The sequence below is a fragment of the Nipponia nippon genome, unplaced genomic scaffold (assembly GCF_047370975.1).
Source record: "Nipponia nippon isolate SJK-2023a ecotype South Korea unplaced genomic scaffold, ASM4737097v1 scaffold_5, whole genome shotgun sequence".
In the NCBI taxonomy this organism is placed as follows: domain Eukaryota; kingdom Metazoa; phylum Chordata; class Aves; order Pelecaniformes; family Threskiornithidae; genus Nipponia; species Nipponia nippon.
Genome location: NW_028262369.1, coordinates 42,742,862 through 42,769,661, shown reverse-complemented (window position 1 = coordinate 42,769,661; position 26,800 = coordinate 42,742,862). Strand labels below are relative to the sequence as shown.

The window sequence follows — 26,800 nt, the reverse complement described above, 5'->3', positions numbered from 1 at the left end:
CAGAAGTAAATTCATAGAAATATTCTCCCTAATGACTCATCAATTTATCATCACACATTTACAGGGTGAACCTGGAGAAGCTGGTAACCCTGGGCCTCCTGGAGAATCTGGAACATCTGTGAGTATTTTGGTTTTGTCTTCTTATTAACATTTATTATGGTCAACTAAGGTATCTGGTAGTGCTTACTTTAGAAAGCATTTAATCAGATTACTTGAGTACTTGTGTACATTTTCTTTACATTTTCAGTGAAGAACTTCTACCTCTAAAGTGCAATTTATTTCCTTATAATTATAGCCACATCTTGTACTAACAGCTAGAGGACAAAGCTGAAGACTTCCTAAGAGAGTACCTATTTTTTCCTCCAAAAGTATTAACTTTGACATGCATGTTTTTCTCTCTGAAGACAGTTCATTGATGCAAACTGGGTGCAGATCTTGGCACTCAACCTGAGATTCACAGTGTTTCCAATCTGAGGCTGAGGTCCGAATTTCCCACTCACATGCCAGCGTTTATTGATGAGTAACCTTGCCTAGGTCTGAAAAACAGTTTTGCCATTGTAATCTTTTTTTAGCCATTCAATTTCCAGGTGACATTTTTGTGTTGTATGTTTTCTACAGGGTCCAAAAGGTGAAAGGGGAGAAAAAGGTGAGGCTGGTCCACCTGGAGCAGCTGGACCACCAGGTGCTAAAGGACCTCCAGGTGATGATGGGCCTAAGGGTAACCCAGTAAGTGAGCTTAATAATTTTAATACAAAGCACTGTGAAGCACTGCTGAAGTTGTGCTACATATAGAACTGTATATAATTTTCTGCATTTGAACTAAATTCATTATATGCTTCATAAAATATTTGTGATGATTGCTACCTGCTTGTCAATGGATGACACGTTCCTTGGTGTTTTTCCTGATTTATCTAGGGCCCAGTTGGTTTTCCTGGAGATCCTGGTCCCCCTGGGGAACCTGGTCCAGCTGTAAGTATACTTAAAAAACAGTTTTAGGTCCTAGTCTTGGTTTGCACTAAATTCTAGTTAACCCTGCCTCTTCCTTGTCTGGGGATGAGGTCTTGCCTGCAAGATCTGTTGCTTTTCTGTTCATATATTTCTTAAGACTTAAAAAAGGTTTAGAAATCTTTAAGAAGTTTTGAAAACTAGTGTCCTTAGGAAAATGCTCTGTAGAAAAATACTGCTCTTATATTTGTATATAAAACTAAGTTACTTAATTTAGCTGAATTTTGTATTTTGTTTATTTTCCCATGACTTCTGTAGGGTCAAGATGGTGTTGGTGGAGAGAAGGGTGAAGATGGTGATCCTGGTCAACCTGTGAGTTGTTTCTGTCATTTTATTTCAGTTGCATGTTCTCTCCTATGCTAAGAAAATATCTTTTGCTGAATCAATGGTTTCTGTACATTCATAGTCTTAAAAATATTTTCTAAATGGATGCTTTTTCTATTTTACTGAAAAATACCTATTTATTTCCTTGTAGAGATAGAACTTCCCATATTATAGTCACAATCAGAAGCAAGAGCTCAATTTCTTTTAGAAGTAGAAACAAATCATGTGTTAAGCATTTGTGCTGGAGCTGCTGAGGAGCACTAAAACCAGACCAACTCTCAGCATAGGAAAGGAATGCTGCAGCCAAATAATCTTCATTAGCTGACCTGATCAAATGAAGCAAATCCTTGATGTTTCTGCTTTTAGAAAGTTAAGAAGTATCTGAGCAATACCCATGTTAAGCATCAAAGTTCTTATATTTCTGTAATTCCCATATTAAAACATCGTTAACTTGATTTTTTTATTACAAAAAGATAGTGTTTCCATTTTGGAAAGTCTCTTTCTAGCTCTGGAAGCTCTGATTATCAGGTAATTAACCTATACAGTACAGTTTGAAAATGCTAGTACATTGAACATATGGTTGGAACTAAGGTATAAACTGAAGCTTACCTGCAAACTTCAGGAAATTAGTTCTATGCAGCCACTTTCTGGTCTGAAATATTTTGTTGCAAACAGGAAGAGGAAAAAAAATGACTGAATTTTGTACAGTAACAGAAGCTGTGAAAAAATTCCAAAAGACCACCCTAAGAAAGGATTTGTTGAATAAGCAGGTGTACTTCTCTGTGTGTATGTATGGTACTGACTTTCTGTCCATTGAAAGGGGCCAACATATTGCAGATGTTTGTTGCATTTAATAAAGATAATAGCATTATCCTTTGTTACCACTAAGCTTATCATTTTCCATTGCAGGGCCCACCAGGTCCTTCGGGTGAAGCTGGCCCACCTGGTCCACCTGGAAAAAGAGTAAGTAATTTCTTGTTTTCTCTTGTACATTTCTCTTTCTGAGACACTATGTTGTAGAGAATTTCAGCTACTTGTTTTCCATATTGTGACACTCATATATGATGTTTGAAGTTTCTTTTAAGTAATGCAATGGGAGAAATGAAAAAATAGAAACAGCAGAAAAAAACCTTTAACATGGGTTACATGGAACATGGGAAGAAAAATACATAGGGAAGAATGTATTTCTTATCTATAAATGTGCTTTTTCTTTTCACCCAAATGAATTCAATGTCTGCTAGGGTAAGAATTCAGTGTCTGCTGAATTAGTCTGCTAATAGGAGTGAGTGATTATGAGAGTAATACAAGACATCATCATCCTTAGGCACATGACTGCTGGCAGGGAGCAGGAAGAATGTGTCTGCTTTAGTGTCTTTAGCATCTGAAATAAAATAATTTCAATGTAACTTTTGTGCAAACCTATGTCATCCCCTCTGCATACAAAATTAACAAGCAGACATTTCTGTAACTTATGAAGCCATTCCATTATTTCTAAAGTCTTTGAAGCTTCATGGGTTTTACAAATATAGCTAATCAAAGCCAGTAAATAATGTTACACTTACAGAACTGTAGTAGATGCATTGGCCTTTAGGTCTGCTTCAGAGAGCAATTAGATGCAGTTTTTACACTTTAAAAAACAAGGGAGGGGTCATCATTAGATGTAAACTGAGAGCTATTTAACAAAATATATTAAATTGCTCTATTTAATAGGCTTGAGTGAACTGACATGCCTAATTAGTTTTATCTATTTTACACAATAATCTATTTGCTCCACCAACTTGCAAAACATTTATAATACTGTACATGATTATGGTAGCATTAGCAACCTTATCATTAGAACTGAATTACGGCTCAGTTGACTATTAGCAATTAGTACGTTTGTTCGACATCAAATTAGAACTTCCTACTTTATCATACAGAAAGGCAGTAGCTCATTCCTAACAGATCGGATATATTGCATCTGATTGTACCTAGACAAAAACCACTTTAGAAACACAAATATCACATCACCTGTAGTTTTACACATTTCCACTTTAGGGAAAATGTATGGCTAAATATTGCCAAGCAATCCTATTCCTGACTTCTGAAGAAAACATTTTGTAGAATCAGATTCTACATTACTTGAGTACCTGAATGTTTCAAGATTGTAGAGAGTCTGTATTGTATTGATACTATACCAGAGAGAAACAGTGAAGGATTGAAAGCTTTGCTTGTACTTTGCTGGCAGAATGAATATGCAACTGATGAAAACTAATGAAGAGCATTTTTTATGGCTGAAATGGATTGAATGTTGAAATTTCAACAAAAAGCCCCAACAAGTGTCCCTTCATCTGGATTAAGAAGGACATACCATTTCAGTAGTAATACTACTGTCTATGGAGGTGCAGCTCTGCCTATATACTAGAAAGCAACATTCCACCCCATTTTTTGTTTTTCTGTCTCTGAAACAACAAGCTGGCAGAGCTCAGGATTCATACTTTTAAATCTAGTCCCTTGAACTCCTCAACAGTACAGTCTCCTCATTTATTCTGTTATTCATTTTCATTCCCCTCTTCCCCTGTATTTTGGAACTGACCTGAACTCAGTTTCACTGCCCAGTTTTACGAAATTATGTTTATTACCAGGTTTCAGAGTTTTGAGCAATCTGTGTCTAGTATTGCCGGTTACAAAGAGGTCCCCCCAAGTTTTCCCTGGGAAGCAAATCCTAGCGAAGGACATGGACATAAATAGTTTTCCCATTGTATCTAAGAGACTTCAGCTACAGATGCATACTTACAGTGACATTCAACTATCAAGTGAAGGCCAAAAATAAACTATTTTTCCTAGTTATTGATGGGTAACAGTAATAGGATTAGTATTAGTTGTTGAGATAAGCAAATACCAAAACTTTTTTACTGTGGTACTCTAAAGGCTTTGACAATAAGTACCAGAGCCTTGCAGACTGAGCAAGGGTCTCATGGACAAGCAGTATGGTGAATTTCTCTTAAGAAATACCCCTTAGGAAGTACATGTCAGAACAATAAGCCTGTTCCAGACTCTGACCCTGAGAAGGTAAAATTGATTAGCATGCTAATGATAGCTTAGCTCAAGTCTAAATCAAAATAAAAGGTTAAATCTATGGATGAAACAAAAATGGATCATTAGAGCATCCACAAAATGTGTACCCTAATATATTACTTTTCAGACCTAAAAATTGCTCTTCCACAAGCTATTTCCACCACTGCCTTTCAGAAAGCACTAATACCACAGATATACTGGTCTCTCCCTTAGAAAACTGAAAGCATCTTCAGAACGAAGTCCTATATTCAGACGAATGACTAGATTTAATATATATAGTTATAGGTCAAAAACATAATCTATGAAGGGCAAACCTTGTGACATAGTCATTGATAAAGTCTCTCAAAGGGATTACATATATTCTTTTTTTTTCTAGTTTTCATTAAATCATAATTAATATTTTATAGATCCTGACTTCTGAAATGATCTGTGCATGTACCAGATCAGATAAATACATGCTCAGGCGGCTTTATAAATCTATGTGGTTATGGTGCAAGTAACATACAGCTGAACATATAGCTGAAGTGATTTTATCATTAACAAATGGAAGGCCAGATTCTCTAGTTCAATGCAAGAGACGATCAATGCCCAAAACACCAACTGATTTAAAAATACATACTCATTGGATTAGACTTTCAGGGACTAGTTCAGTATTGACTAAACTCTATTTTTAATCCAATGATAAAATGCCCTGTAATGAATTAAAAAAATAATAATTCTTTTAAAGAGTATCTTGTCAATGAAGTAAAAGACTATCCTCAATATTTCCTATATACAAGAATATATATATATATATACACACACACACCTTGCTTTACTTGGATAGTCAAGACAGGTTTTTATTCTATATAACCTCTGCCTTGGTTTATAACTTTTAATAACAGAAGATACTAACAAGAAAAATAGAGCAGTAAATGTTGGAAATATTTGGGGAAAAATATTTGCCTTGATTTAAAAAAGTTTTCTTATACTTGATAACCCTCAGAAAAGATATAGTTCTAAAATAAAAGGAATGTATTCAGAAGCATTTGCTACTCTTTCTTAGGTAGAAGTAGTTAGCTAATGGAATACTGATTGCAGAACATGAATGAGAATAGTGTAGAAGTAAAAGCATGTCATAATTGTTATTGAAGTCAAACAGAAAACAAAGTTATCAATTGCATAATATATATTTTTATATATATATATATGTTCTTTCATAACTATAGATGGGAAAACTTAAGCAATTAAACTACAATATTTTAGTGCTAAACTTAGCATTGTAGCTGGCCAATGCTAACAGGTTTTTATCATCTTTCTGAAGAATACTCAGCAGCAGTTAAACATAGTGTTTCCAAAAATTGTATTTTTATGTTAAGACATCAAAGCCTTATGATGCAAATGAAAGAACTTTTAAAGGAAACTTATACTATTTAAAGAAATCTCTTATAGCTACTTGAAAAAACTGATCAACTTTCCTAGTATTCCTGATTCGACATAGCATACAAGCTTGCTACGAAACATGCATTTGTTTCAGTTTGCGGATTTCAGTGCCCATCTAAGCATCTTGCCAAATCAAGATTTCAGAGGCTAGATGCAATGGCTACCACTTTACATTTATAAAAACATCCAGCACAATAGGCTTTTTGGTAGAGGTAGCCCACGGCAGATGACTGACTTGACTTCTTAGCTATCCAGGACCCAACTCTAGCCTTACCAGTTCTCTCTGATTTGAGAGTGGCTGCTCTTCATCAGGACATCTTCCTCTCACTGTGGGCTTTCCATCATCAAATCCCTTGACAAGTTCTCTACTGATGGAAATTGGCCTAGATTCTCTAGAAAACTTGAGGCATTACATGTATGTATATTACATTCCAGGCTGAACAGATGAATAGTACAGCTTTGGGATGAGGAACCCCTTTTCTTATCCTTTTCCCATTATATACGTGTTAAAGATTTGTAATATTGCCATCTGGATTTCTCTATCTGCAAAAAAAGCTGAATGAAACTTGCCAACCTCACAGAAGGATGTGGCTTCTGAAGTGTTCTTAAATGTTCTGAAGACAAAAAATGCATTATAAAGTTAACTTTATTGTTGGAGCAATCTAAGACAACCAAGGAGTTCACAAATTGCTATGGGCTCGTCAGTGAGAGTTCTCAGCTGTACAGCTTTCCTGTTGCTCCTAATAGCATCAGCATTGACCTACAGCATACTGAGTGAAGACTGTGTTTCTGAAGAGGTGTAGTGTCTTCGAGCTTCTCCTTCCAATGTAGGAGATAAGTGAGTTGTGGTCAATGAGAAGTGGAACATCTCAAAAGGCCTCCTGATCCAATGCCTGCTTATCTAGAAATGTAGATACAAAGACACTCTACAGTTATGCTGTTACTATTTTTTTCTGAAACTTAACTCTTTGCACATACTTTTGGGACTTTTTGTTTGTTTGTTTTGCCATACAGTACTGGGTAATATCTCTAGTTTGAATTATTTGATTTCTATCTGACAAATGTTAAAAACAGCATGAGGAAAAGACACCATCAAACAACATTAATTCTTAAAACAAATAACGTATACAATCAATAAAAATCAACACAGATAGTACTTCTTGCTTATGTTCCTCTCAACTTTTCAGTGTGCTAGGCCCTTCAGCTGTGTTTTCTGCTGTCTGGCTGTTTTCTTTATTAGAGTCAATTAGATACCTAGATCACATACACATAAGGCTCCATGTATCAGTCTAAAAATGTTAGAATTTAAAGTGCAAGACTAAGATACATTTTTGTTCTAAACTGGAGGGCATACTGTCTGCTTTCAATAAAAGAACAGATGTCAATACTGCAACAAAGCCAGCCTCTAAATTTTGAGAAGCAAAAGTTTATTTGGTTCGTTGCCTTTACATACAAAGTTAAATAACGTATTATAAAGGGAAGCATTTTTTCCATTTTGGGTACATCATGCTGCCTCAGCAGGCTGCACACATCACTTAAAAATTAAGCAGGTTTTCTCTTGATTGAAAATGCACAGAACACTTAACAATATGCCAGGTTCCTATCTTAACAGACTGATGAAACATGGTAATGGTTTTCTGTGTTGGAAATCATGTTTTTAGTCAGATGACAGACAGCTACAAACAACAGTCTAAATTATTTTAATGAAATTATGAAATATGGAAGAGCAGACAAAAATGTCCAATAGGTTCACATAATAAAAATTGACGACAAGTTTGTTTCTGTATGAGTTCTTTTGTCTTCTGAGTTCTGCATAAAATGTATCAGGCAATATGTCCAAACTTGAAGTGTAATGATCATAAAAATCACCATGGTAGCTGGGGTGGTGAGAGTGGGGAGCCATGCATTAATTTAAAATTATTGTTATTGAGATCTTTTCTGTCAGTTAAAATTTACCAGACACTCCAACAACTCAAACGTAGGAAGGTAAGATAAATAATAATTAGCAGTCTTTCTCTGTAGAAGCACCATCTGTGCCATGCCAGCAATCACAGCCTGTTAGAAAGAGCAGTTCATTTAGCTGCTTTGCGCTTGGTGCAGCATTGGCACTGTTTGATAATGAATGCACCCCCTTTGTTTAGCAATCATGATTCATTGTATTTGTAATTTAGCGATCACAGTGCTTTTAGGCCTGCAGCTGCATTTCTAGATTATGCAGGGACCATGTTTCTCAAATACAAACTACCACACTCAACCCTTTTCAGTTTCTTAGGTAGGGTAGATTATCATCCATAAGGGAACTTCAGTAAAAGGAATTTTCAAGCAGTAAAGACAATGGGCATGTAAATTAATTCATGTAAGGAAAAAGAAGTCCTGTTTGTAAAATGGTCCTGAGTTTGTTTATATACCTGCTGATCATTTTTCTCGTTATCGCTGCAAACTGTGATCCACCCAACCAATTACAACCTACACAAAGGCGTATATGCATCAGAGATTATTACTGGAACAGCAGTGATTTAAATTATTCTTCCCGTTTTAAATTACTCTTCCTGGACCATATTGCCCAGGGCTTTTTAGCTTCTCTGTATTTTGAAGAGGTAAAACGAAGTCGTTTACCACTTACAGCTCTTAAAAATACCAAAGAGAACAACCTGTTGATACTCACAACAAATGACCAAAGTCCACTGTGGGTAATTTAATTCATTTTGCATTACCTTTGATGGAAAGCCTGAACTATCTCTGTTGGCCAAAAGGTTCATACAGTACTGCAGATGTTCAGTTCCACCCTGGAGAAATGAATGATCTTAATATACTTCTATGTAAATAGTTATAAAACGAATGTAAATTTCCAGGAGTTAAATTAAAACTGGTGGAGTTGCTCAAGGTATGTGCCAATAGTAGTGGATGGTGAAATACATCAGGCTATAAAAAGTTTGGGCTAAATTCAGCTCTAGTATAAAAAAATGCTACTAGGTCAACCTCTGGTCTAAAGCCCTGAGCTCACAAAGAATACAGGTAGATGCTTGACTGGAAGAACAGTTCTTGTCTGTAAAATTAAGAATGTGTTTTAGTGCTTTACTTTTAGGGGCCTGCATTTTTTTTGTCTATTGTTATGAAGTAAAAAGCAGTAAATAAATGGAAGTGATTGAATTGTTCTTGTTGCTGGTCCTTAGAACATTTTTTTTAATTTCTACATAACAAACTGCTTGTTGCATTAATGAACAGATGAGTCTTAGGGAGTAAGTTTTATAGATTCAGTAAATCACCTTGTATTTGATCATAGTAACTTTTCTTCCCTTTTGCTTTAAGCTGCTCACTTGTTGGCAAGAAATAGCTACTTGTAATAAAGACATTTCCCAGGCTAAAAATTGAACCTTGTAGGAAAACAGGTGGTCCATTATCTTGAGTGCCTCTTTTCTAAGCTAAGTGTATATATAAAAGAACCATTTTCAAAGAGTACATTAGATTCTAGATACTGCTTCTGTTCATAACTGAAACCATGAATATTAATTCCCTGACCTGAAAATCAGCTCGTGATGTTTTGGAGGAGAAAAATGTCTTTTTATTTTTCACTGACACCTTAATAAAATGAAAGATGGGTGACATCAGCAATAGGTAGTCACAGTGCTGCCAGATGACTGCGACTCCTGTTTTGTGGCCTTCACCTGAACCTTATCCCATCTCTACATCCTCCTACAGTACTGTCTTCGTAGTGAAACAGAGCTTTTGTAGTGCAATAGCAGGAAACCTGATACCAAGAGCTATTTGTAGTCAGTGTCTTTGTTTCATTCCTTACAACTTCTAGTCACGTGATTTTTTTTTTTTCCTTTCATATTTACTGGGTAATATTAAAGCATGTATCGATTTTTGGTTGTCCAAAGGTAATCAAAAGGCTTACTAAGCCCATCCCTGAGTTACAGAATAAAGAAGTATATGCCATCCTGTGCGCTGCAGAATGACAGGCCCTTTTGAAATCAGTGGTTAAACTACAGTGAACAGATAGAAGCCAATGCAAAGCAAGTTTAAAACTGTTATTGTATATGTAAATTAGTATTGTTCTTTTCCTTTTACTTTTATATCCTGTTTTGATATTTTCCAAGCTATTTATTTGTTTTTAACCTCATCATATCAGAGGTGTTAGGTGATATATATTCTTCCAGATATTCTAAAATCCCAGAAAATTTTATAAAGGAAAAAAGAGCTGATATGACAGTTTGGGATTTTTATCCTGTGAACAAAATGTCAAGAAAGAAATTTAATGTTCTTTTGTTAGCATTTACTACTTATTAATACAGTGGAAATTGCACTCTCAGAGTTTTTTCACTGGTACTATTTTAGAAAACTGAGATTATGAGCTCAGTCTCCATCTTTTACAGGGACCTCCTGGAGCAACTGGTGCTGAAGGCAGACAAGGTGAAAAAGGTGCAAAGGTAATGCGTTCAAGATTTTTTTCAGGAGCATGGAAATGTAAACTATATATAAATGAAAAGTAAATTGCTTATCACGCACTGAGTGTGAAACTTATCGAAGTAATAATAGGTAAACTGTAAAATCCAAATTAAGACCCAGAATTAGTAGCAATACATGGTGGACTCTCGCCAGTGCAGGCCCAGCCGAGTTCACCCCTGTGGAAAAGCAAGATGAGCATGCTTTGCTGGCACCACATCTTTATATGAAGCTATCAAAATTTTGTTCAGAAAACCATCCTGTGCAGAACACTGGTTTAGAACAGCTTTTTAAAAATGGAGCGAGGAAACCTTGCTCTCACTTTGCAGCTTGTATATCCCTACAGTGCCAAGCTTAGTCAGCTTTTCCTCTCTGACCTGTTGCATATGTTCTTTCTAGGGTGAACCTGGTGCAGAAGGGGCTCCTGGAAAAACAGGTCCAGTTGGTCCACAGGGACCTGCAGGAAAACCTGGCCCAGAGGGTCTCCGGGGCATTCCTGGTCCTGTGGTAAGTAAGCAGAGCATATAATAATATTTTAAATGTTGCATTTCTTGTATGTCCTCTGATAAAGCAAACTTTTATGTTTTTTCTAGGGAGAACAAGGTCTACCTGGAGCTCCAGGTCAGGATGGCCCTCCAGGGCCTCTGGTGAGTACCCTTCCTTTCAGTGCCAAAACAGAAAAAGCACCCTTTGAAATATACCATTAATGTGTCTGTGCATTTACAGAAAAATGAATGTATGAGTCAGTTCTTAGCACAAAGTCACTCTTTTTCTGTGCTGGTAAAATCTGATGCATGAGTGCCTTCATTTTACTGCTCTACTTTAGAAGGCAGCTGTGCTGAACACTGCTGAGTTATACCAGGTAAAAAGTGGAATAAGGCAGTGTAAAATCAGATTCTTTAAATCCCCTGAATAGAATTAAAAATAAAAATAAAATTAACGAAGCTTATAATCAAAAAATCTACTTCTGTCCTCACATCAGCAAAACTTAATACCTTAAATCATTTTGTTTCCTTAGCAGTGGTAAATTTTGTACATCCATTGACTTTAATGTCTGCTAGTTTAGGAAAACATTATTCATAGGGTAAAAGTTTAGAGCATATCTATTTCTTAGAGAAAGAAAAAATTAAATCAGAGGTAGGGCCAAAAGGGGACTTCTACCAAAGAAGAAAACTTGCTAGTTTTATAAAAATGAACAGTATCATCACGTCTATTGTTCATTGTGGCAGTCCCAGGAAATATAATCCATGACCAAAGTGTTTAAAAGGGTCTGAATGAACCAGGCTCCCAGTTTCTAGGGCATCTAGGGCATACCACAGTTCTGCTCTGTGTAAATAATATGATTAAAGCAAGGGAAGCTTATAGATGACATATTATCAAATTATATCATTGCTTCTATTTACACTTGCTATTTTAGTGCATTTTTTCTAACAAGCTGAAAAAACAACACTGTGAGCACAAATTGCACAATATTGGTTTTCTTATTCAGCATTATGTGCAGAAATTCAAATCTAAACTATATGGCCAGCAGGTTAATTCTTCACAGGTCAAGCAAAGGTGATCCAATTTAGTGGAAAGTTCTCATATCCCTTGCTCTCCAAACTGACTGAAGTAGAGTTCACCTCTATTATCACAGTGGAGCGACACATTGGGAATAAAAAGCTTTGAAACAAAACATGGACCGTTATAGTTTGGTGGAAAAAAATAAACAAGTGTTACACTATCAAGGCATTTTACAGTTTGCAAGCAGTGTTACCACATCCTAAGTAAAATCCACTCTTATTTTGGCCAGAAGATTAACTATGCCAACATATACAATCAGATTACTTTAGGAGAATAGGGCAATAAGGAGCTATCCTCTACTTCAGAAATTATGTGGTTCTTAAAGGGGAAAAGGAAGGCTTTGAGTAGTAAGCATGAAGGAAATCCTCTGTTCATTTTCCTATATGGATTTAGAGGATACAAAGGATACAGGTCCTTGGGTAGCCTTAATACTGAAAGTTTTTGCCCTTAAGCTATATACGTGAACTCAAAATCTTTACAAAGAGCATTCCTGCCTCCCCAGTGAGAACTCAGGGTCTGAACATCAGCTATAAAATTTCCATATCAGACTTTTCCAGTATATAAAAATGAAAGTGGAAAAAATGGGGAATTTAAACTGAAATGCTGCATAAATTAAGACTTTTACCCTAAACCAATCTTTCACGTTCATGTGCATATGTGAACACAGCAATTGCCTTTTCTTTCATTGACTGAAACACTTTCATGGGTAAAAGTATCTGGGTAACTATTTACATTTCCAAAAATGTTCCAAACATGCAGCCTCTTAACCTATAAGCAAAGAGTTTCAGAACATATATTTTTATGCCCCACACACTAGAAAGATTTTTTTTTTTTTTCCAATGAACAGTGATCTGGTGCATAGGTGCATCTATCGTTCACTTCTGTGTATATAATAATAGAAGGTATTACAATGGCACATACATATAATTTCATTTTTCTCTGTCCCTTAGAAAACAACAATGAGCAAATAATATGCTGAGGAAACCTTACACTAGAGTTTTTTGTTGCCCTTCATTTTAACATTATAATTTTGTCTAAAGTCTCATGGATAACATATTGCTTGTAAGTCAGAGGTTGGGAACAATGAATGAGAAGCTGCAAAGAATAGGGCTCCTGTGTGCTAAGCCCATAATAAAAACCTCTTCTCTCCAAAGGGTTTATGATGGGACCACCACCATAGTTTTTAAATGATGTGCCCAATTTACAAATAAAATGCATAACGGACAAATCAGGGAACTGAAAACTGATCTCAGTTACAATTCTGTGCCAAAATCTAAAAGCCATAATAATTCAGCAATAATAAGCATCCCTTTCCCACATGGCAGTCACCAGGAGCCTCCAAATACATCATCCAAAGATCTCTCTTCCAACATTTGAGAACTTAAATATTCAATTTAAATCTGAAGCTGAGTGTATTAATGAACTATATACTCCCAAATGCACAGGCTTCCTGTCAGCTCAACAAGAACTTGTTTTAGATGCATTGCTGCAACTTAAACTTTATTTTGGATTTTAAGAAAGTAAAGTTTACATGTAAAAGTTGCTGAGGTTAGGTCTCCCTCCTTCCCCTCCCCTCCTGCACAGTAGATTGCTATCAGAAGAATACGAAAGCAGATTTGCAGTAGAGCACAACACACTGCAGGTGAAAATGTCTGATTCTGTATTCTGAAAGCTTAAAAATTCCACTTTTCATTCATGAATTATGTATTTGCCTAGGCTTTTGCATCTAATGATATCCTGAAGTAGAGATGGAAAGGGTACGCACAGAATAATATTTTGTACATGAAGTGTTATGGCACTTTTGAATCTGTGCCAGGTTGAAAAGGTCACTTATTACTGCTATCCATATCATAACTTCACAGATGTCCACTGCCAGCAGGAGACTAGTAGTGATGAGATACTGACTTAGTCTAGCAGCTCTACGCCTAATGCATACATGTTCAGTGCAAGATTAATAGCCTCTGAGAAATGAATGTCTTTTCTGTGCTTGCATATGCACTGCATGGCCTGAATTCTTCACCTCATTGTGTACAAATTACACAAAACCAACACTGCCATTCTTATGAACCTCAGAAGGTTTCTCAAATCCCTCAAAATTCTTCTAAAATTATAAATAAGGATTAAAATAATTTTTAAAAAGGCTGGAGAAAAAAAAAACAAAAACAAAACAAGGAAATTTTAACAAGCTTCATATATAATCTTCTGCACCATCTATCCAGCTATATTTTTGACTATTGGTAAAACAGTATCTTTAATAGATTGCTCTTATGACCCCAGTAAAGATAAAAAAAGCACTAGCAAGGAGAAGAAGCTTGTGTCAAGTTATAACAAGATTATTCAGTGTTTTTCGCAAGACCTATCCCTGTGAATGTGTTTATCCTTCGCAGTAGTTTCCCAGGTAGCAAGACTGCAATGGAGTTTTCCAACAGATTCTCTTAAGCATCAGCTTACATTGGAACCACTTGAAAGAAATGAATGTTTTGGGTTGTCCACTCCCCACACCCACTCCAAAAATATGGAAGGGCTTGTAGAATGGTTCTGTTGACCCTATGTTGGTTGTTCACAGCTTCATCTCCTGCCCCAGCATATTTCTGTTTACAGAAATCTACCTGCATAGAGTAATCTTTAGGGACAACCGCAAATAAAACTTAGAATAAGGAGCATTTCTTACTCAGTGTCATAAAGGAACATGTCTTTACTGTGCTGCAGAAAGGATGGCTTGTAAATACAAATTAAAAATTGTAAACTGCTTGTACGATGTGAACCACGTAAGTACCTAAAAAGGTATCAGTTTAACACCTCTGTAAGGTATTATCCCTGTCCAACAAATGAGGAGTGGAGGTCCAAACAGACTAAGGCAGTTCCTAAAAGCATTTAGGATTGCCCAGACTAGTAATGCAAAACTTAAGTAATTTGTGTAACTAATCACATTTGCAAAAGTGACAAAGGACCACAAGCTTGTACATGTTAGTGGAGCTAGCACACCTAGATCACATTAAGTAAGACTGCAATGTTGAGTAGAAAAGACTTGAATATTTAGACAATATAGACTTAAATGCATTATTCATGGTCATACAGGAATTTCAGGTGGTAAGTCAAGGAAACCGTAATCCCAAGACAACACCCCGAGTGCTGAAACAAAATATGAGGTAGTTCTCCAACAAAACAATATCGAGGAGCAGTTATTATAAGAAACCTGATTTATATTCTGCAAAAATCTTACTGAGCTGCAGTAAACTAGGAGAAAACAAATTAAGAGGATACTTTCCACTGTCTTATGAAAGAAAGGGCTAAGATAAGCAACTAAAATAAGGTACAGCAATTAAGGTGGAAATAATAATTGGAAGTATGTAATGTAACCACAAGCAAAATTAGGCTAATCAACAAAAAATTATTTTAATATTTTTTTAAATATCACTTGCTTCACTGGATGCTTTCAGTACTCTTCAAGAATTCAGTTGACCCTCTGCTTCATAGATTTCTAATCATACAATCCTTTATAGATTTCTACTTATAAAGTAATTGAAATGCTACAGTAGCATCATTATGCCTTTTTAAACATACATTCCAACTTTGTCTTGGGCCCTAAATCACATGCCATCAATCACAACCATCAACCACTGAATGACTCTGTGCTTTGACTTACACTGCCTTTAATAATATTTCAAGAAAAAAATATCTGTGCAGTATGTTAAAAATTATTTTAACATTACTTCCTTTGATTTATTTAGGGTCCACCTGGCTTGCCTGGCCTGAAAGGAGACCCAGGTTCCAAAGGAGAGAAGGTATACTTTATTCATTGTTGGTGCCTTTGTAATTTTGATCCAGTCTAAAAGTCTGTATAAAATTAGCAAAAAGAAACACTAGGGTTTTTGTATCAGAAAGCAAGAGAACTTACTATGTCTATCAGTCAGCTTCCCATAGCCTTAATAGTAATCGTGAAGTTTTAAGCCACATCTGATATCCTGGAGATACATAGAAAGAAAAAGATTACTGCCTGTGTGGTAATCTATTTTGACCATGTGATTCTTCCTTGCAATGAAAAACACATTGACCTAAAGAGAACTGTTGGTTTTACAAAAAAAAAAAAAAAACACAACAAAAAACAACAAAAAAGTAGAAATAAAATGTATTTGAGATATTAATTTTAAACCAACAAAATGTAAATATTTAACAGCTATAATACTTTCTTATGAAATAATGGATTGAGACATCCAGGATAGCATTTCCTAATGGAGTCCCAACAATTTCTTGATTGCTTGTGTATCAGAGAAAAACTGTATAGAGAAAGGGATATGAATATGATTATATCTTCTGAATTTCAGTTTTTGTTTATGTGCTTGGATCAGCTCTTTATACAGCTATATTACATGTGTTAAAAAATGTGCAACTTCATAATAGGCTTATAGCATCTAAATGTGAAATTTGGTATGAAATTTGTACCCACAGGTATTGTTATTTCTGTATCAGTTTCAGTAAGGACTATGTTGCACTTCGATCTCTTTCACTGAATACGTGGTCACAGCTTGCAAATAATCTCCAAGTCTAAAGGCCAACTAACAACAATGAATATGCTTTCAGAATAATTTGTTGTCAGGTTAATTGTCTAGCAAGAGTGGTGACATTTGAAAGCTCTAATTTGTGTGTTTGCAAAGCACATTTACTTTCTATATATTGAGTTTTAACTATATTTTCTTCTATCTTGTTTAGGGACATCCTGGTTTGATTGGCCTGATTGGACCTCCAGGAGAACAAGGAGAAAAGGGTGATAGGGGTCTTCCTGGCCCACAGGGATCTCCTGGAGCCAAGGGTGACGCAGTGAGTAAAACATACTTGTGTTTTCATTCAAGTTCCGTGCAAGCAAAGAGTACATATTCCAGTCTTTCTTTCGAGAGACATAAAGTTGCTATAAACATGTAACACCCAGAACCTCCTGCTAGAGGTTAAAACTTCCCCAGACATTGTACAAACAGAATGAAGTTAAACAGTTTAAAACGAGATCATGGTTTCAGAAGATGAAGGAAGCACATACACCTAAGTTAGGGATGAGATAAAACTAGCAGCATCAATCTCATCATGTTTATTAACTGCGCTACCCAAAGTAGCTTCCTTTGTCCTAGCCATGTTTTAAGGCACTATGTAAAAAGTGAGGCTTCCAAGCCAATCTGAAGAGGAACACAGTCGTGACTATAAGTACTGCAGCATAAGAACAACTACCAGCAACTCAAACTGTCAGATAATATTTTAAACTTACAAACGATTTTGGACCCTAGCAAATGGCCTAAATCAAAACTCGTCAGGGTTGGACACTTAGTAGGCCTACCTTTTTCATAGATAGGCATTTTTTAATCCAGTCCAGTATGTAGAATACTTTAGTTCTGTACTTATTCTCTTATTCTTTTCTTAGGGAATTTCCGGTCCCGCTGGTCCACTTGGACCCCCTGGTCCTCCTGGTTTACCTGTAAGTAACGTCATCCTGTCCTCCTGTTCAAAACACTCCCATGTTGTGTGGAATATACTCCAACTATGGTTATATTTTCTTGCCCGTAGGGTCCCCAAGGTCCAAAAGGTTCCAAAGGATCCAGTGTGAGTAATTGCTCTCCATATTTTTTGTTCTTTTACTTAACTTTTAACATTGTGTAGTATGGTCAACACTGCATTTCTTTCATTGCTTTATAGGGTCCTGCTGGTCAAAAGGGTGACAGTGGGTTACCTGGTCCCCCTGGTCCTCCAGTAAGTAAGAATGCTTATTTGACATGCATGCACATTACACTGGCAGGATGACCCTGTTTTGACAATGGTAGAAAACACCATGTGTGAACTTGCAGATAAGGAAAACATTAATGATTGATTGTTTGAAAATTCATTTTTCAGGAAACACAGATCCACCAGACACAGAAATACATTGTCTGCACTGAAAAAGCCATTAGAAACTTAAAAAAAAAACAAAACAACACAAAAACTCCCACAAACAAACAAACAAAAAAAACCCCCTCACAATAATTATTTAATGTGTTATATTGAAGCACAGGAAATGGAATGAGTTTTCTTTCCCGCTGTTAATACTGTTCTGTTTCTACTATTTCTTCTTCATATCATAATAATCTAAAATGAAAACAGTCCAAATCAGAATGTAGTGCTTCAATTTCTTGAAATGAAATATTGCTTTATAGACCCCAAGTGGAATTTTAAAGTTTTATCATAGGAAACATCCATAGTTTTCATTTGTCATAGGCTATGCCTGTGCTTGAGGGAATTGCCAGGGATAAAGAGACAATCACAAGTCAGTCCTGCACACTTGGCTTATGTGAGGGCAGCACACTCTTCCCCAAAGAGCAATGTAGAGGGAAGAGTTTAAAGCACAACAATGTGCTCCAAGCCACATTCTGTGGTCTTCCTCTGTGTATTTATGCAGCTGAAAAACCAACAGAAAAGGTAACCAGATATATGTTGTTTTCCACTCAGGGTCCTCCAGGCGAGGTAATCCAGCCGCTGCCAATCCAGTCACCCAAAAAGACAAGAAGATCTCCTGATTACATGTTATCTGATGCTGGTGATAATATTCTGGATTATTCCGATGGCATGGAAGAGATCTTTGGTTCATTGAATTCGCTGAAGCAAGACATTGAGCATATGAAGTATCCAATGGGCACTCAGAATAACCCAGCCCGAACTTGCAAAGACTTGCAACTCTGCCACCCAGACTTCCCAGATGGTACGTTAATATTGCATGACAAAGGCAAACGAGGCTGAAGTTATGATCTGCTAAGATACTTTGGCAGAATAATTAATTATTGGTAGATGGTTAATATAGTTGCTCAATAAATACAGTCTCATGAAATCCATTTTTGCAGGCATAAAAGTTTATAAAATGTAAGTAAGAGATGTTGTCTTGGTAAAAGCCAAAATTCTTTAAATACATAACCTGATCTGGTTTTAGATTTAAAACTTTTAGAAGTGCTAAATAAAAAACAGTTATTGTTTTGAAAGGAGGGCCTTGCATTTCCAGAACTATCCAAACAGGAGAGGGATGAAAGGTTGATGCTATTTAGATCAATGGAAAGTAAAATCACAAATGTCAGCATGCTGGGATAGCTAATAGCTTCTTTTTTAAAAGAAACAAGAATGATTTTAATAGCTGTATACTTTAACTTAGCATAATAATAAAAAATAGCATTGCTATTATATGAGATTTATTATTGATTATGACTCTCAAAAATTTACTGTTCTTTACCCTGAGAAACAATAATTTGTTCTACTGCGTGACCACTGTTTGTTCTATATCATTCAGCAAACACGCATACAAGTTTCTCTGATACTGTTTAATGCTACTAAGTACTAGCTTAATAAAATGCAGAGTAGTATGAACAAGACAGTGTTCTGAAGAACTATCTTGATTTAATCGTTCTTTGTTGTTTTCTTCGTTTTTTCTAACTGAGTTTACCCCTCTGGAAAGGTTTAAATGAAAGCCAATCTTTACAGAGTTTTCATCCTTTCATATTTTTTTTCAATTGCGCTGGATATTTTTTCCAGTTCAAAGCAATATTTCTCTGGTTTTAAATGGGAGGAAAAATAGATTTTGACAGTTAGTAATTTTTTATTGCTTTCACTCTAGATAGATAAAAACAGATGGTTGCCTTGAGGAGCAGTTAAGCAGTGTATGGGCTATATGAAAAGTACATATTTTACAATTCAGTACCTCCATAATAATGAATGTGTTTTATAGAACACATTCACCTTCTTCATTTACCAGTATTTGCTTATTATTTGGAGCTTTCTTCATATCAAAGTAATCTTATATTGGTTCAAATAAAAGTAAATGCATTCATTAAAATACAGAATTCTCCAGGGACAAGACTTACAGGTAGGAAAGACTGTTTTCAATAAATACAGCCTGAATCAATAGAATTTTAAAATACCATAAATGCTTTGTCTGTGCCCTGTATTCAGAAGACAGAACTGGTGAAAAGAGTTGTCATGCCTCTTTGAAACCTCCACTATTTGCTTGAAACTGGATTAGAACAGTAATGTCAGAAAATCATTTGCTGTCCTGCTGTGAAACTAGCTGGAGTTAAGGACCCACATCACAGAAATCATCATTATAATTAGAATGGTAGATTTTAAAAAGCACTGATATTTAATGGACGTTGGCTTGACTGCGGCTCTCTTTCATGCCCAGGCTCCACTCATTGCAGGACCTGAATTCTCAATCATGCCAGTCTGGCAGGACTGCTGAAACTACGGGAAGCCTCATGCAAGTTTTAACTGTCTTTCCCACTGTGTCACCTAACCAAGCATTAGTTAAGGTGTTTTTATCAACCAAAGCAGCCTGAAGTTTCACTAGTGTTGCAGCTTCAGAACCCAGTAGTAAAAAACATCTTTGCTTGAGGTATATCTCTCTCAATAGAAGCTTTAGGTACTTGCGTACTTGTACTACAACCTCACCAAGGCCTGTGTGACCACCTTTTTATGTAGATAAGTATGCAAATGACTCCAGATTTTGCTCTCTGACCTAAGCCATAGCTCATTTCTGCCTAAGGCTGCCTCCACTCTTCTTTTGAGAGTGCTGTCACCACAGGCACAGATTATCCTTCTAGCTGAAATACTGAAATGGCCAAACTGTCGAGACGTGCAATGTGTGTTTCACACGTAATGTCCTTCCTTCTCTAGACTGAGGTCTCTGCAGTTCCTCCAAAACCTCAGCAGTATCCTGCAATAGAGTCATGGTTTGAAGTAAAATTAGACAAAACCAAAAGGACACAGATAAAAATAGACTTTGATCCTGGTGTTATCTTTCATAAACAACAGCAGCAACACATCACAAGGCAGGAAAAGAAAGGGTTGCTTTCTCATCATTCAGATAAAATAACTTTGCTACAAACTTCGGAGGACTATTAGGTAGCAGTAAAACCTAGATTTTCCAGATACCATTTCTACTATATAAGGCAAATATTTTCTCATTTGTTTTAGGGGAATATTGGATTGATCCTAACCAGGGCTGTTCTGGAGACTCCTTCAAAGTATACTGCAATTTCACAGCAGGTGGGGAAACCTGCATCTACCCAGATAAGAAATCTGAAGGAGTAAGTATCAATCTGTGTTTTCAGTTGGCTGTTGACAGATCCTACTATGCTGTCACAATGTTGAACAAAACAGGATAATTACACTGTCACATTTTCATATATCTGCCTTTCTGATACATTGAAATTTGCATAAATCTGAATGAAGTGGTAAAATGGTACATAGAGTTAACAAGCAGCATTTTCACTTTCTTGCTTCGATAGGGAAACTATGCACCTGCTTGCTAACCTTTTACTGCATTTCAGAATGCAACATAGCTGTGCAGCCAGTTTAAAGTGAATAATCTACCGTTTGACACCTAAAAGCTAAACTCTTACTGTGTTTCTCTTGTGGGTTCATTTATATTGATTCATTTATACCTATGCAAAGTAGATGTAAAACACTAGGTATTAACGGTGTCCTCACTCGTTGTTATAAATTACCTCTGATGAAGCATATGTAGAGGAAGGCTTTCTAAAAGCTTGCCTAAATGAGAGAGATCTATCAGCATCAACACCAGTGAAAACTCTAATTTAGACACTCTTCACAGGAACAATTTATCCCAGCAGTTTACCTGAATCTTAGCAGATGACAACAGTCTCCCTTAAATAGTACTAGCTCTCTTTATAAGCTATCACCTTGGATTCCATTTAAAGCCACTAATTTGAAGGCATTCTAGACAAGGAAAACATCCTATTTTAGAGCTTTAAAGAGGCTGAGATCTCAGAAGGAAGAACCATTCTTTACTATCTGACGTGAAATTTGTCCGAGGTAATGCAAAACCTTCATATCTGTTAACGTATGTCTTAAATACTTCTCTCTCTGCTGTTTTACCACACAGGTTAGAATTTCATCATGGCCAAAGGAGAATCCAGGATCTTGGTTTAGTGAATTTAAGCGAGGCAAACTTGTAAGTTGTCGCTGCAACATAACAGTTATTCACAAATCAAGTACATGTTATCAGTGACCAACAGATCCCAAGGAATTTTATAAATATTTAGCTAATGAAAAGACTGTTCAGCCCCAGCCTTTTTGCCCTAAATATTAGAGCAGCTATAGGGCCTCTTGGCACTGGACAGAAGGAGCCCGCTCTGTATTGTCCCACAATGATCCCAGTGGTCACCTGCACAGCTGATGGTGAGGGTCTGGCTTCTGGCAGACCACACATCACCACTGAACCTTAGTAAAGCAACTGGAGCACAGATTCCCCTGCCCCTTTCTAGGTAACTGGAAATAGACTGAGTATGCAAAGATGAGACTGCAGGCTGACATAACTTTATAATTAACTAAAAACAGATTCCCAAAGAGATTCTGCTTTTTTACACTACATGGTAGGAATAATTCTCTGTCTTTCCCATTAGAATGAAGCTAAAATATGTAGCTCTTCCTCCTAAATATATTGCTACAACACGAGAATCTGTTTACTGAGTCATAGCTTTATTGAACTTTAAAACTCCATAAAATGTTATATGTTGGTTGATTTTCTTATTAAGGACAGTTATGTAGTTCTTTTGTCATTCTGTAATTTTGTTTTGCATTTTAACAAAGGAAATAGATAAATATTCATGTAACTTCTTCTATTTTCCAGCTTTCCTATTTGGATGTTGAAGGCAATTCCATTAATATGGTCCAAATGACGTTCCTTAAACTATTGAGTGCCTCTGCCAGACAAAATTTCACTTACAACTGTCATCAGTCCGTAGCTTGGCATGATGCATCATCTGACAGCTATGACAAAGCACTAAGGTTCTTAGGATCGAATGATGAAGAAATGTCTTATGACAACAATCCTTACATCAAAGCTCTTCACGACGGCTGTGCAGTAAGTAGAGGTTCAGAAGAGTCTTTATGAAACCAGCCTGTCGATTAAACTAGAAATCAAACAAATTCAGTTTTTCACAGCTTTCTTCTGAGAAAAGCTTTCTAAACACTTAATAGACTGCCTCTTAGTAGATTTTAAACTACAGTACACTAGTCCCTTATTTAATTTTCATATATGTACCAAACCAAAAATAACCATAAGCCAAGCAACAGAAATGGAAGAAACCTGGTATGGATACAGGCTGTCAGCACCGATGTGCTAGTACGAGCACAGAATAAGAGAAAAACAGAAGCAAAAAAGCATAATCAGGGGAGGCAACCCATCAGCAGAATATATTTATGTTCAAAATCAAGGCATACGCAGACAGAATATTTAGTGACTACACTAAAAACGTGTATGAACTAAGCCATATGTATGTACCCAAACGTAGGGAATTAATTGCATAGTTTGATATGTAACTTTGTATTTCCTTTTCTCATTGTTTGGTAGTCAAAGCCAGGCAAAGTTTGTGGATTGTACCTTTCAGAATCCTCTCGTAGCTCGGCTAAAATCCCTGGAGCTGTCCAAACACGCATCAGCTCTCTGACCATCTCTCCAGCACGGTCTTTGTAGGCATAGCAACTGTTACCTCTTTTCAGAAACAGAATGGTTTGTACTGAACAGTTTGAAACAAAGCCATCAAAGGAGCAAGTGACAGTTGAAGCCTCATTAATTATTTTGGGGTTTTGATATGGGAGCATTTTGAAGGCAGCTCCTGAGAAGTCCATGATAATCAGAGATCTGAAAAGTGCCAGGATACGTACCTGGCTCTGAGACAGAGATGCAGCTCAGGTAGATGCAGTCTTCTCTCAGCAATGAGATTCTAATACAGAACTGCTCCATGTCAGCCTTTCTGTATGATGTCCTGTATATTTATTTTGCTTTTGTTATCCGCAGCGGGTGAGTGTAGAGCTCCAGAGAGCTGGAAGTGATTTAGGGTGTAACTGTTATTAAACTGAGAACACTCAGCTCTACCAATGTGGATGCTCATCTAAACTCCAAGACCCTGGCATAGCTGAAAGGGGTCTCAGCAAGATATAAGAGACGGTATTAGAATGGATGATATTTAGAGGAGGTAGAGAGCCTTTGTTAGGAAGTAAGGGTGTGCCTTCAAACCTGGTTTCTAAGCGCATCAGTTGGCAGTCCTGTCAGACTACTACTTTCTTTCACGTCCAAACAGCTGCTGTAATATTTTGTGAGATGGTTACAGTCTTTCTTCTTAGAAGTGGATCTTTCTTCTGTCTTTCAGAAGTAATTAGTGATTTCTTCACAAGGAAGACATGCGCAGTTCTATGAGAATATTGTTATTATTTATTAAATCCAATCTCTTTCTAAAATCAAAAACATTCCATGTCACATTTTTAAAATAAAATCCTAAGACAACATAAACTTTAGAGTTTGTAGTATCTGGTGCATGAGGGGGCAATAATTTATAAATTCTGCACTTCAGAGAGAACCTATGAAGATCTACAGCACATGCTTACTGCTCTGATATATAACCATGTTTGCTTTTTTTTTTGCTTCTTTTTTAACAGTCAAGAAAGGGCTATGCAAAGACGGTGATCGAAATCAACACACCCAAAATAGACCAAGTGCCTATAGTTGATGTGATGATCAATGACTTTGGTGATCAGAACCAGAAGTTTGGATTTGAGGTCGGTCCTGTCTGCTTCCTTGGTTAAGCTTAAGACAAAATCAGATCAAGAAAAATGTTGCACTTTGGTGCTACCAACCCACTTCATGCCACATGCAAGTTTTGAATAAGGATGGCATAGAAAATGTGTCTTGCTGTGTATGTATGTCTTATCTAGAAAGTAATTGTTGCCCTTGTAGGGCCAGAATCACATGACTTAAACTTATTTTGCAAAGATGCTGTGGCACAGACAGACAACATAGGGCTCACTTTAGGAACACCCCCTTTGGATTCCTTTGGTGCTGTAAAAAAATGAACAACATGGTGCTCCTTCCATTACAACAAAGAGGTGTTAAGAAAGTGTTTAATAAACTGTAATTATTCTATGTACAGTACTATACTGTTATTTCTCTGTCCATTTCCAAAACTTGCATGTGTCTCTGAATTGCATCTGGCTCTTATTTCACAATTACAAAACTACGTTGTCAATACTGTGTATGTATTCTGAAAAAATAAAGCTGTAATTGCCAGTGAAGCCAATTCCATTTCTGATTAATAATAAAATCCCTTTGTATATATTGTTGTTGAAGAGCTTTGTTATTTGAAGTCGCCAACAAAACTTAAGGTGGCAAAACTGGAAGATCTTGAGCAGCACACTCAAACAACTCTTTTCTGCTGATATCGCTCTGTGATGATGAATTTCAATAATGAAAGCACCTTCAAAGGTGCTGTGTTCCATGGTGCTATACCTCAGACTTTTTATTTTCTTTTCTAATTCCAGAATTTCATAAGATACGTGTATATACCTAAAATAAACAAGTTTATATTTTTGGGTGGGGAAAATATGTAAGAAAAAAAAACAACTTCTGTGTAAGAGATCTGTTAAAAATCTGTGTGAAGTAAATTCCTTTCCTTTTTTTTTTTTAATCTCATCTGAATTTGTTTCCATTGTGCTTATTTGGTCTGCATAAATATTAAAACAGGATTCTAAACAGTTATTTATGGATTTTTGCAGTGTTTACGTAGATTTTTATGTAAGCAATGATGGATGTTTGCTTCCTGAACTGGATACTAAAAGTTCCACAGAATGGTCTTATACAATATTTGCCCATCCCATTAATATAAATTTTTTTCCCTGTTTTTTCACCTGAAGGGCAGGGATGCAATATGTCTAGGTCATGTGATTCTACATAGTTGCTAAGCAACATAGGAGGGGACCGCTTCCCGCAGAGCTGTCTTTGACCCAAACTCTTACAATTTGCTATTCAAATCTCACAGAAAAAAAGTTGGTTTGGCCTTCCCTCTGACCATTTTATTCAGGTAGTTGGAAGTAGAAATTACACTTTAGCTTTACAACACAAATCCTTTTGTAATTATTTTTCATAATATATGTAAGACTTGAAAAGAAATGTTTGTTTCTATTTCTTATAAATTGTTAAATTAAATAGTACTAGTTTCTGCTGGCTCATTTCCAACTGGTATTTTCTTATGCACGTTTATACATGTAAAAGTGAGATTTCAAAACGTCAACTTCTTGCTGTTCATATTTTCTTTTATTTTTGAACCAAAGTTTGTAACTGTCACCTCAAAGAGGAAAATACAAATTTTATTAATAAAATCAAGTCTTGTCTACCTGGATTGGTCATTCTCTTTTTTCAATTCCAAAACTCACCCACTGTTATTACTGTAACTTTGCTCTGCTTCCAGACCATCCAGACTCAAAAAAAAGTAATCTTACTACATGTCCTGGCAAGCACTGGGCAACAGCACTGGGAAGGGAAGTGTTAATAGAAAAGATGCTGCTCTGGCCATTCACAGTATGCAGCAAGGCTGATAATTTCACATTCAGTTTGTATGGATTTGTAGCTGCAGCAGTCCATGTAATACTATCAAAGACTAGATAGGAACCTGATATTCTTTCCCCAGCCACTCTCTTACAACCTCCAAAGCCTGAGTGCTTCACAGTCTCATGCTTATCCTTGTAGGATCCCATAAGGTAGGTAGGCAAATGACCCTACTTATTGATGGGAAATGGAAGACCAGAACTAGACCAAGACCTAGCAATTACTGGAACACAAAATTTCCAGTACCTTGTTTTAGATAGTGGAACTAGTGGATCACCAGAACTGGTGATGGGTCCAAGCTAGAGACATGACATATGTCATCTGGGGCCGCCTCCAAAACAAGTTTATATTTTTTTAATCTGCTAACTGTTCTTTATGATCTCTGGTTATGTCCACGACAGCTGTGAAAACAGCACCAATAAGTTTGGCAGAGGAGCAACTACTTTCTGCTGCTCGAGTGGGCTAGGTTAAGTTAGGTGCTGAGCTGTTCAAGCCTATCTAAAAAAAATAACACTTCTGAGTCAGGTGCTTTAGGGTGATTTGGGTAAAAAAATAAAGATGATTGTGATTTGGCAGAGTCAGGAC

At 36.4% G+C, this 26,800-nt stretch overlaps 1 protein-coding gene across 2 annotated transcripts in view; it reads left to right on the top strand.

Moving 5' to 3' along the window:
• COL11A1 (collagen type XI alpha 1 chain) overlaps positions 1–26,003 on the top strand; it is a 163,418-nt gene extending 137,415 nt beyond the window's left edge. For both annotated transcript variants that reach the window (XM_009468296.2, XM_087731724.1), the window contains 18 exons: positions 65–118; positions 619–726; positions 916–969; positions 1,264–1,317; positions 2,239–2,292; positions 10,185–10,238; positions 10,654–10,761; positions 10,848–10,901; positions 15,549–15,602; positions 16,528–16,635; positions 17,225–17,278; positions 17,368–17,403; positions 17,497–17,550; positions 18,283–18,532; positions 20,788–20,900; positions 21,719–21,787; positions 22,466–22,699; positions 24,274–26,003. In XM_009468296.2, the coding sequence (XP_009466571.2) occupies positions 65–118; positions 619–726; positions 916–969; positions 1,264–1,317; positions 2,239–2,292; positions 10,185–10,238; positions 10,654–10,761; positions 10,848–10,901; positions 15,549–15,602; positions 16,528–16,635; positions 17,225–17,278; positions 17,368–17,403; positions 17,497–17,550; positions 18,283–18,532; positions 20,788–20,900; positions 21,719–21,787; positions 22,466–22,699; positions 24,274–24,420 (1,659 nt within the window). In that variant the 3' untranslated portion in view covers positions 24,421–26,003. The remainder of the gene's footprint in view (positions 1–64; positions 119–618; positions 727–915; positions 970–1,263; positions 1,318–2,238; positions 2,293–10,184; positions 10,239–10,653; positions 10,762–10,847; positions 10,902–15,548; positions 15,603–16,527; positions 16,636–17,224; positions 17,279–17,367; positions 17,404–17,496; positions 17,551–18,282; positions 18,533–20,787; positions 20,901–21,718; positions 21,788–22,465; positions 22,700–24,273) is intronic.
• Positions 26,004–26,800: the final 797 nt, after the last annotated feature.